The following is a 12,500-nucleotide window of genomic DNA, read 5'->3' as shown; positions in this document are numbered from 1 at the left end:
AGTATGAGAAACATAACATTACACCGCTTTCTATGCTCATGCACAAACAATTTTTTAGGTAAGGAAGCTAAAAAAGGCATGATAGGACATCTGGTATCTCCTGAAACTGTTATACATAGAGGGAGGAATGAGATACTGAAACTGTTATACATAGAGGGAGGAATGAGATACAAGAACTGAGGAGCTAGTAGCACATTAGCTGTTAACTCAAGGGCCAGGTTTGAAACAGTAAAGGAGTTTCAGGCATATTCACAAGTGACACTTAGGGTTGCCTTGGGATGCCATGTCTTGGTAGCCACTGAAATCATTGCCTGGCCCCTCTTTTAGCTTACTTTGCAGACACTAGAAGCAGTTAAAGGCTAAGGTAGTCCTACTTTTCTTTAGTTTCATTTTAGAAATATCCTGACTACACCTTTTACAAAAATAGCCTTTTGAAAGTATATTGTTTTTATACAATTGGACCTCACATTACTGCCACAGTGTCTTCAGCAAACCACTTTACATATTCGTTTTCTTTAGATACAACAGAAATATTACTAAAGATTTTTACTGCACTGCTGCAGGAATATAAAAGTTGTATATTGTTTCCTTTTTTGATAGATATTATTTGACCTTCTTTTGTATAGGAAACTCCAGTACAACTACACCCTGCCGCTGCAGTAAATGTTGGTCACCACTTGCAGAAGCTGTTTAAGGATGGATTGCTGCACGGCAGGAATGACAGCTGGTGCCTCAAGAGCCGCAAAGACCAGTTATAAGTTTGGGTTCGCTGTTGTTCATTTGTTGAGAACATTTTGCTGTTATAATTTTTTGGCATTTTTTTTACTTCCTATTTAATGCAGATAATTTCTGTACTATTATCTAAAGTTAATGTTGACATTGAGGTGTTTTTACACATCTAAGAGCTTTTTGTACCACTCATTTTTCTTCTTAAAGAATATGACAAAAAAGGTGATAAAGTCTTACACTATGAATAATACTTAAACTTAATATTTTTTTTATTTTTAAAGAAAGGGCTCAAATATTTTAAATATAGAATGAACTGTGCATGTATACATGTGGGTGTGATAGAGAGAGAGTAAAACAAAGTAATTATAATTTACAGTAATTGTAAATATTTTGTAAAAAAAATTGTTTGGGGTTATTATTATATTTTACTTACTGTAATATATATATTTAATATGGAATGTGTTTCCTCTTTTTTCAATGTGCCAAATATATGAGACAATGTATATGGGATCAATGTAAATTGCACTAAAAAATCTAAATATATATTTTCAAAAAATAAATTAGTTGGTTTAAACTTACTGCTCTGTCATCCCATTGTTGGTATAGTTAATTTATTTTTCTGCTTAGAGTTATATAGGCATAAGTAATTTCTTATCAAGTGAGAGTTGTGTGATGTATTATGTTTCAATATGAATTGAAGGAAAGTGGTATGCATAGCTTCTTTCCAGGAATTTTATATTTTTGATTGTGTATACATACTGATAATAACATACAGTCTCAGTTAACTTACATTAATACAAACAAAAGAAATGCTATCAGCTCAATTCATAGCTACCTGTAGAATTAGGAAGTTATATTACTCATTGATGAAGGTTGTGAGAAAAATCAGTAGCCATAATATATATATATATTTTTTTTTTTTTTCTTACTTTTTGAGGATGTGACCAATCTTAACATCTTTAATAATTTGACCATGGTGTGTAAGGTATGTAGGAAAGTTATGCTCAGTCATTTCATATTTTTTCGTAGTTCAACATTTTTAGATTTCTTTCAAAATAATTTACAAATTGTCTTGGCATAGCACTAAGGCTGCAAAAATGTTTCATGGAATGTGAATTTCAGAATGAAAGTCACTTTTAAAGTTATAAGCTTACTTGTCTCACAAGAGGTCTGTTTGGTGTCTGCAATGTGCCTTTTGGAAGCTAAAATATTTGAATATGGGCCCTAAGAAGGTATTGGTTTGAATTTCTGTTTCTTCTAGGCTTCTCTTGCATATAATACCTTTTGAAGGTGCTGCCATGTAGGTACCCCCCCTCTCCAACTAGTTTTGTCAAGGTATCTTCATGCTCATATAACCACTCCATCTTGATGAAAATTCTGGTTGATAATTTCAGACATAAGCCCCACCTCATCACCTTTATTTATTGTTTTTTTTTTTTTCTTTCTTTCTTTCTTTCTTTTTCTTGGTTTCATTTCCAATCATTTTTTTACCACTGTTATTACAGAACCATTTCCAAAGCAAATGAACTGAAATAACCTCAAAATATCACACAAATAGTTGGGGTCAAAAAATGGGGCGTAGCTAATGAAGTCACCACGTTTAGCCAATCAGTGCACTATAGAATATCAGATGTAGCTAGATACATAATTATTTGTATAATATACTTGATAAAGTTGTACTTACCTGAAGTAAAAACTAAAATCCACTCTTTTATGTATGATAACTAAGAGTTCCTTTACCATAAATAGCCATCAGAATACTGTTAGGAAAAAATCTTTCATTTTTAGGTTCCATAGGCTATATGGAAGTGGAGCTACCTGGTTATATGTACCTTGAGTTTTGTGAATCATAAAATTTGAAAAGTAGAGAATGTAGTAATTGAAGATAAAAGGAGTAAGTTATGATCAAGATAATTCATTTTTTAATCTCTCCATAAAGAATATTAAATTCATGATCTTTACCATATTATAGGAATTTAGGAATCCCCACAAATCTATAGCAAACAAGAAAAAAAAGTTTTACACATATCAGTCCAAACAACATGCATAAATTTAGTTTGCAAGCTGCTCACTTAGCCTTGTGGGTAAAGTCAAAAAAATTTAAGAACCTAGAATATAGGAAAAAAATTTGAAACAGCAATTGAACAATGTATAGTGACAATTTAGAATATGATGTTCAAGATAACAGTTACTCTTTACATGTACATCATTAATTAAATGGTGCCTGGATATAAGAGTTTATAATGTAACTGCAACCTAAAAAGGAACACTTAGTAGAGGCTGGGAAAATCCAAAATGCAATTGTAATGTTTTTCCTTTCACTATTTCCCTCTACACATAGTTAGTAAAGACAATATTGTTCCCTTTCTAACGGATTAAAAATTTACAAATGTTCCTGTCTCATAAATTAACAAGGAAGAAATAAAATTAATAAATCATAAATATATTATTATAAATTTATTTATTTCATTAGTCCTGGTTACTGTTTACACCAGGTGAACACAATATACTCACCAGAAAATTTAAATCTGTGCTTAATGAAAGTCACATCACTCAAAGTCTGTTTGAAAAAATAAATAAATAAATAAAAAATAAAAAAAATCCATACACTAATCCACTGTTAAGTATAAGCTGTTGGCTAAAATATATATATATATATATATAGATAGATACAAAGTAGATAAAACTACCTTTCCTGATTTGAAGCATTTCATTTCAAACTGTTTTTTTCTTTTAACTAAATGAATGTTACTGTGTTTGGACCATGACTAAGTAACATAGGTTTGGTAATCCCATATATATAAACAGACTTCACATCTGCTATCATAAATTCTCTCCAATTAAGTTCATACATGAGTGACAGAAATATATAGAGAAGTACATAATACCCAATTAGTGATAAAACTGCTTGATAAGTTGCCATACGAATTAAAATACTTTCTCGGGAAGATAAGATATAAAAAGAAAAAGAAAAAATCTGGAATGCTAACTAATGCTATTCCTACATATTTCAATAGTACTTCCAACTTCATTGATTTCATCTCTCTTTCTCAGTCAACGAAAGTTCCCAAACCTCATTCATTTTCTTGAAGTACCTGCATAGAACTGACTTCATTAATCATTTACCTATTTAACAGAAAAAAAAACACAAAATCTACAGTCATGATAAAGTATAATCACATCAAAGAAAGTGTAGTTTTATTTCAGTTTAAAAATCTATTCATAAAATTTACTGAAGTACTATATTTATACTTCAAGACCCATTACATCTTCAATTTTCACCTGACCTTGTATAAAAGGCGTGGAATGAAAATGTACATGTAATTATGTAATTGTACACAGGAAATGCAGATAAGAACATCTGGTACTTTTCAGGATTCCCCATGTATTAAAAAAAATAATACTAAATTTTTTAAGAAAAATCAAAATACCTTTTCTGTATATTCTAGGCACTAAAATCACTTGGATCAACCAAGAAAAAAACTAAAAAATATACATATTCCATGAGTACAAATAAATATTTAGTTAATCAGAGACTTTGATAGCAGTTAAGCAGACATCTCTCCTATATGGCAAACATGCTGTGAAGCCTGCTCCACCTACAAAACTGATACCGCTCTTGTTTACCTACAGCAACTGGATATGTACTAACATAAACCTGTAGACATACAATGTAGTGGCATCTTAATTATATTGGGTAACCAGACCTTGTTCCATAGTTTTTAAGACTTATTTCTCTATAGTAAAATGATGAAGCAGGTTTACTGGAATTTATGTTAATAACTTATATAACTGGAGATACACAAATTAACTAGGGCTGATACACCCTTACAGCATACAGTCCTTCCACATGGAGGAGAAACAAAAGAAAAGAGTCTTGGGTACAAAGGTGCTTGTATCTTCTAGACCTTTTTAATCTTAAATTAACAATTTCAATACATCTAAATTTACCTGGCAGTAACATGGTGTCAAAGCACCCAACTTCACTTTTCAATATGATGCATTTTAACATCTATACATACTAAGTGACACTACAAGTGTAAACTCTTAGGCAGTGGATTAAATCAACATCTACCACCTTCATAGGAAATCATTCATTTACAAACTCCTCTCTCACTCGCACTCTAAACCTCTCACACTTCGACAACAAACTTGGCTAAGATTCTGGATTGGATTAGCAAAATCAATGTTCCATACATGGCATACATTGGCAATGAGACATAAAAAAAATACATAGAGAGCTATGTAGACACAGTCAGCCATCTTCAGTACTGTCCTTAAAATCATATGATTGCCAAAATTAGCTACTGATCATAAAATTCAGAAGAAAGTGAAAAAAATGTCTATAAAGATGAAACTTCATAAAAAAAATACTGTTTACAGATTAAAATCAAATCTATATATTAGTATTACTCTATACTGTTTTTTTACATTACTGTACTGAAAAGAACAAGAGACCTGACTACATGAGAGAATAACTACTGTTTGTTGTGAATTGAAGTATGATGGAGAAAGTTGAGAAATCTTGGACAATCTGACTTATCAGATACAGATGACAAAATGATGATAATGAAACATACATGGTAATTACAGAAATGGGCAAGTAAGAAGTGAATCAAATTTAAAAATGCAGGATCAAGATGTATTAACCCATTAGCCCCATGAACATTTACTGTTCACTCTTGTTTTGTTAACTTTGTTTAAACACAGATGGCTACATAAGCATTTATTTATTAAACCTACTAAACTTCACCTGTTTACCCCTTTCCTTAAATTTTCAGATAAAGTTTTTATTTCTAACATTATCATTATTAACATTATTATTATAATGTTATTAACAATAATAATAGTAAAATAACTTTTATTTAAAAAATGTACAGGAACAGGGTAAATATGCAAGATCTGGAAGGCGTCATAATAAACTCTTTGGTGACTAAGCACTTGTGGAGTCATATGCATTTCAACAAAATTAATAAGCCAAAATCACAGTGAACAGGGCATGTAAAGCCAACAGGTTAAGAATCAGAAAAACTAGATACAATTTATACGTAAGAATGAAAAGGAGAACCGGACGGTGAATTCCAGTCTCATGAGTAAACTGACATGAAAGGGTGCACTTTTGCAGCTTTTTTTTTTCTTTCTTTCTTTTTTTTTGTGCAATCTAGTCACCCCCGATCGTCAGCTGATGTATGTGGACTAACAGAAAAATCACTTCAAACAAACCCAATGTTAAAGATGCCTAAAATGGAAGCTGCAACATTTTGGGCACAGTTTCATCTGCCAAATCAGAGCACATGGGCAATTTTACAAACACTGTCCTAGGGTCATTGGGATTATTTCATCAATATCAAACTTAATCATTATATCTACATTCTCAGTCCTTACAAATACAAATTAGTGACAATGTGAGAACACCTCATATACATTTTTTTTAGCTTTTGCATTTTTGTTTTCTTTTTTTTGTTTTTGAATGGTGTAAATCACACAATTCATCCTCATATCACAGCCACTTTATATTCAGCTATTTTACAAATCAGATTCCACACTTGAAAGAACTTGAAGAAGTTCCTATTTAAGAAAAATATTAAAAGACAATTTCCTGAAAGTTTCATGAAAGTTCATTGAAGATGCATTTTTTTCCAACTCGCTATTGATTTGAATCATCTAATGAAAAAAAAAGAAACAAAACAAAACAAAAAAATTTGTCTCTTCAAAAGCAGTTACACCTGTGTCGTGTGACACAGTCTCCTACCATTTCCTTCTAACCAACATATTACACTATATACAAGTTTCTAGTTATCTTCCCTCAGGCTCCTTTTACGTACTTCAACATTCTTATAGAGAAATTAATTCTTTTTTTCCCTAAAGGTGGACTTAAATGTAAGAAAACAATGCCTCCTTGGTCACCTTTCACATTCCTCGATACAAGACACAGCCTACAAAGCAAGAGCTCACCTGACAAATTTGCAAGTTGGTTCGTGGAATGATCACATCTAGCTAGTCATTTCTATCGTTAAAGGATGATTAGCAAGTCACTGGGGGTTTTGATATATACAAAAAAAATAAAATAAAAGTAAATGGACTTGTGGAACTGGATTTAAGAGTAGACATTATTTTGAACAATAATGAATAATAATAATAATAACAAAAAAGAGAAAAACAAATAATCAAAACATCAAAAAATATATATATAAAGTTTATAAAACATGTACTAAGAAATAAGAAATTGGGGCAAACAGTATCAACTGCTTTTGGCGGTCAAGAATTCGAGTACAAACTCAAGGCTAAATTTGTCTGGCAGTTTAGATCACAAACATCTGTCACTGCATTTAACTGACATATGTTACCACTTCCTACTAGTTACAGAAAATAATGACACCAATCAAATTCCATGCAAATCAATCTTCATTAATAATACTAGTGAAGGTGACTCCTCTTTCATTAAAATCAACACTAATGCTTTCAGTGTAAAAGCATCTTCATTGTTGTGATAAGATGTTCTAAAAATGGTTGCTAAATACAATCAAATTGGATGAATGGGAGAAACTATAATACAACCATCATGTGAATAATCCTCATCATTGCTTTGATGAATACTTTTTATGATGAAGTCAAATAAGATATTAAAATATGAATCCTACATACAATTACTACAGATGAAAGGAAGAAAGAGTGAGAAAAGATCTGTCTATCTGTAGTACATCTTAGAAAATGCCTAAACAAGTATGGAACAGCATGTTATAAATTGAAGAGCCAGTGGGCATTTCTCCATCAGTTGCATTCATCATTAGCAAAAATGTATCAAACCTTTCACCTCTTTTTTTTTCATTCCTACATACACATGCATACGTTCAGCACACATGCACATACACACACGTGCACACCCAGGCACTCAAGCACAAAATGCACACAAAATATTACACTACCTAAAACATTTTTTTTCTTTTCATTACAAATTTACATCTAGGACTTACAGCCCAAATCCTAACTCTAAAAAAAAAAAAAAAGAAAAAAAGAAATGTTTCTTGGCATTAACATGACTCCTATAATCTGATATATGGGTGTTAGATTTGTTACCAAGCATCAAAAAATACAGAGGAGGCTAGATAGTCCAAACAACTGACTGAGTAAAACACACAAGTGGCACCTCTGGAAATGGTGATACTTTTTTTTTTCCTTTTTTTTTTTTACAAGTCAATGTTAACAAGGCAACGTGATGCATTTGTACATTATCATAACGAGACCCTCCCCCTAGCAATTACACCCTCTTCAAACAAAGCCGGAAAGACACACACACACAAAAAAAAGGCTAACCAAAACAATGATAATGATAATGATGATTATAATAATAATAATAATAATAATAATAATAATAATAATAATAATAATAATAATGATAATAATGATAATAACAATAATTACAATAATGACAACTTCTCTTTTACTTTTAAATGTATGGGTGTAATTTCCTTCTTGTGCTTTTCCTCCATTGTAGCGCTCGCGTAATATGGTGAACCCACACGTCTAGAGCTCCTGGGTGTTCTTTTGGGGAATTAATAGGGGTTTATCAAAGATCTGAAATCATACGCAAATAGTAGCCTAATAACTAGACTGGTAACGCTTCAGCCAGATCCTTTGAAGAGGTCCTCTTAAATTTTGCTTTCAATTTTTGGGAGGTAAAAATCATTAACTTTGTTTTTATTTTTAACACTGTTCAACTGGACATTTTTCCCTTTTAAGTTTTATTGTTTTTTTTTTTGCTTCGTTTATTTACCTTCACAAAGGTCATCATGCCATTAGTTTAAATAGTACCTTTGAGGTTAACCAAACTGTACATACAAAGGAGTGTCCCTCGCGGCCCTTTTACCACCTGAATCGAGAGTCCACTTTCTCTCAAAGGTGTCCTGTCCTGACGTTTCCATCACTTGCATCGCTTGCTCAATCTCTTCTTACCATAAAAAGATAAATAAAAAGAGAAATGGGGAACAACAATGAATGATAAAATGATAATCATGATGATGATGACAATAATAATAATAATAATAGTAATAATTATAATAGTAGTAGTAATAATAATAATAATAATAATAATAATAATAATAATAATAACACTAGTAATATGATTATTATATTAAAATGAAAATGATAAAAGCAAAAATATCATGTTCCAGCTCTTGCCACTGAGCAATATCACGTTTCTTTTAGCATCACATTGCTGGAGCCAAAAAATCTTTTAAATCACAGCCCAATGCTATGCAGGTCTGGGACTCTGCAAATTGCTATCAAATCATGGCTGCCCTGATTAGAATCAATTGCATGGCTGATGACATTCATTAAGACCCAAAAAAGATCCTGTTTGTTTTTCCTGTTGCAGAGAAAACACACACCCCGCTGGGTTTACTCTGGTGAATGGCCTATGAACTCCGGGACTCGGTGGTGATGTCTCCGTTGCGTGTGTCTGTGGACGCATCTGAGATGGATCCTGCCTCTGACGACGACATGATTTGGGACGTGTCTCCATTGGTCGTGGCCGAGCTGTTCCCAGATGAAGTTTTGCGTTGCTTGGGTTGGAATTCTGTGATGATAACAGTCACATTGTTCACAGTGACAGCATTGTGTTGAGCTGTACTTCTGTCGACATTCTTCAATCTTGGTCTGAAACCCAAGGAGGACATATGTTAACAGACAAAAATAAGAGTATTTCCTTTCTAGTAAACCTTGCCTGTAAATCAATTTCCATTAAAAAAAAATAATAATAAACATAAAAAACACATGCCACACTTTATTCTGACATAATTAATGTATCATCAATGTCCATATTCTTTTTCCACCAATTCATCCTCTATAACTGCATACCTGGTTTCTTTTTCAAACCCATTCAAAACACCCACAAAAACAAGCCATCAGAATAATGATGGCACATCCGTCACCCATCACCAGCATACTGACCTGCCTTTTTGTAAGTTGCGCCCCTCACCCTTCCGTTCTCTGTCCTTCCGCTCCGACTTCTTGACCTTCGGAGGAACCACCTGAGCCACCTGTGCTGCTACCAGTTCTGCATTTAGCCGAGGCTTTCTTCAATGGTGAATGAAGATTGAGATACTGAGTTAATAAAATTATAAATGTCATTAAAATAATTGTATTTGTATTACTATCATTCCTCTGGATAAAATCAGAAGGCAACGTGGAATGAAAGATGTGGGGTGATAGGAATGAAAAAAAAAAAAAAAAAAAGTTCAACAAAAGAGAACAGAGAGAGAGAAAACAGAAGTGAGAAAATGAGAGAAGTACCCAAGACATAATACACATCGAATAAGGAATAAATAAAAAAGAGAGCCACAAGCAAGAACCCAAGGCCAGTTACCTTGTGGAGGTGCCCTTCCGGACATCGCACATGAGGCATTTGAAGGCCTCCGGAGAGTTTCTGTAGGTGCACACGCTGCAATCCCACATATTCTCCTCCTTGTTAGCCCTCTTCACCCTCCTGAAAAGTGGGAATTGTTGTAAAGACTAAGCACCTACTTTTTTGTTTTCATAGAAACTGGGAGACATGCAAACCAGCTACCAGATCATCTGTACCATCTGTAAATTGAAGTATCATGCTAAAATTACTGAAACATTTCTTCTTTTTTTTCAACAAAATTCCACTTCTCAAAGGTCTCCCACTTGTCCTCAACTAAAGAATCCTTAACAAAAATTATGGTTAATGTAACAAGAGTTCACCATAGATTACAACCAATATCATCCTTTTATACCTGATACTAATTACAAGGACTTGACAACAGGAAACAGAAACAGTGTCTACTTGGTGGCATTTAGAGAAACAACTGGTATAATAATATCTGCATATAATTATTTTTATATCTTTTATCTTACTATAACATATCTGGAGGGGGGAGGGAGGGAATAATAGGGTATCATACTTAGTCTGAGAGAGCTATTTTTTTTTCTACGATACCAATTCCTGGATATGCTACTGAACACTTCATGTATAAGAAAAAAAAAGAAAAAAATCTAACCAGCAAAAAGAAAAGAAAATACAGAAATTATGGGGGGAAAAAATACTGGTGTCCTTAGAAACAAAGGGTGAGTGGTTGATGTCGGCTATTACTTCAAAGAAAGAGCTGCTGGTCAAGCCAAGGAAAAAGAGCATGTATATAAAGGCAGAGAATTTCAAACAGAGTCAAGTACTGAAGTCAAAGCTACAGAAAATAATTAATCAGAATCCCCTTATTATGATCTCACTTTGAAGGGTTCCAATGCTCATGTCTTCTACTTGACATCCTCTCTTAAATCTTCTCTCCTCCAATATATTCACAGCTTCTTTGTTTATCTCTTCTAAAAGACAATGAAGAAAAAAAACAGGTTAATCAGAATAATGTTTCTAATACATGAGTGACAAATAAAAACAAGGAGAAAGTAATTCAATGACACAGTCTGACACTGCTTAGCCCTGATACTGCTTGGCTAAGGATAGCAACACTATAATTTCTATTGTAGTACTATCCAGCAAAGGATAGAAACATTCTAAACATTCAAATCCCAGAATTTTCACAGAATCCTGTCTCCAGAAACTTCTTTTCCACCATTTCATGAAATCCAAAGTATATCTTTCTTAGAATAATATTTTTTTAAATCATCTGCTATTTCAATCATATGTCAAGCCCTGCATAATTAGGACACCTTGTGGTTGCAAGATATGTGTCAGTCTCATATATGAAGTTTAGTAATACAAATACATACTGTAGGTTACATAAAAAGAAATTCTTAAAATCATTTTGTTACATTCCTTCAAGGGACAAACATCTGATGGGGTCTTCCATAATTTTCATACTGAAGACTGAGAAAGTGAAGCAGTTACAAAAGAATTAAAATTCCCATGTGAAAAGTAAAAGTAAAAATTCATATTTCAGTATCTAAGTACTGATGGGGTTAGTTTCAGGTTAGTCTTGAAACTTTCTGTAAGGTAAAGATCACATTCCTACAATACACTCAAACATTCCAGTTCCAAATGCATTAAAAAAAACAGCTTCACAGTAAGCATCATAGAAAATTTGACTTTCTTTCTCATGCTGTGTTACAACACCAAAGCAATACAAAGATTCCAAGCAACAGGCATAATCAATATAACAGGTAGAAATGGATCACAACTGGAGTATTATAAAAGAAAACCCTTTAAAGTAAAGTGATGCTGAACCTGCAATGCACCTTCAATTCTTCAATGTTCAATGCTCACAAATGGATAAAATGTACAAAGAATTATCCCTCTATCAATCCACCATATTATTGTTAGTTAGAAATGAAACATGAAGTCCCTGTTAGTCTCTGAGAGCTCCAGCTTCTGCACTTGAACATGGTACATCAAAGAAGTATATTCCAACTGACATATACATCTGATAACTGTCAAATTCAGTGGCAGACATTTTATGCACATTCTATGGGACAGTTCACAACGTGTGGTATTTACATTGTAAGGGCATAACTGAAACTTGACTCATTTTAAAAATGGTTGAAAAAAAAATGAGTGCCAACTATTTTACAAAGTATTGGGTATTATCTGACATTTGAGTGATAATTTTTTTTTTGGCTTAAAAACATACATTGCTGAGACAGGCTGTATACATGAATCATCAAATAGTCAGATTTTTCATTTCTTCTAAAATACACTTATCTGACTGATGCGTGGTGAAAACTGAGTCAGTCTGCAGTAGGAAGGATATTTGTCGACACATAAAATCTAAACAATTGCAGAATTAGCAGCAACATTAATG

The 12,500-nt window shown here is 32.7% G+C and overlaps 2 protein-coding genes across 5 annotated transcripts in view; one reads left to right on the top strand and one right to left on the bottom strand.

Annotated features, from left to right (window-relative positions):
- Positions 1–1,289, top strand: part of LOC125038838 (endoribonuclease LACTB2-like) — a 6,878-nt gene extending 5,589 nt beyond the window's left edge. Inside the window, exon 6 of the mRNA XM_047632438.1 lies at positions 627–1,289. Within this exon, the coding sequence (XP_047488394.1) occupies positions 627–758 (132 nt within the window). The 3' untranslated portion in view covers positions 759–1,289. The remainder of the gene's footprint in view (positions 1–626) is intronic.
- A 1,882-nt stretch (positions 1,290–3,171) lies between these two features.
- The window catches only part of LOC125038839 (YY1-associated factor 2-like), a 30,707-nt gene continuing 21,378 nt past the window's right edge, over positions 3,172–12,500 (bottom strand). For 2 of the 4 annotated variants that reach the window (XM_047632441.1, XM_047632440.1), the window contains 4 exons: positions 10,975–11,067; positions 10,094–10,213; positions 9,679–9,804; positions 3,172–9,384 (listed from right to left, as the gene is read on the bottom strand). In XM_047632441.1, the coding sequence (XP_047488397.1) occupies positions 9,144–9,384; positions 9,679–9,804; positions 10,094–10,213; positions 10,975–11,012 (525 nt within the window). In that variant the 5' untranslated portion in view covers positions 11,013–11,067 and the 3' untranslated portion in view covers positions 3,172–9,143. The remainder of the gene's footprint in view (positions 9,385–9,678; positions 9,805–10,093; positions 10,214–10,974; positions 11,068–12,500) is intronic. The other 2 variants (XM_047632439.1, XM_047632442.1) reach the window with 1 other exon arrangement.

Source organism: Penaeus chinensis, chromosome 26, assembly GCF_019202785.1.
Source record: "Penaeus chinensis breed Huanghai No. 1 chromosome 26, ASM1920278v2, whole genome shotgun sequence".
Classification (NCBI taxonomy): domain Eukaryota; kingdom Metazoa; phylum Arthropoda; class Malacostraca; order Decapoda; family Penaeidae; genus Penaeus; species Penaeus chinensis.
Note: the sequence above shows the minus strand (reverse complement) of the source record. Positions and strands in the feature narration are given on the sequence as shown.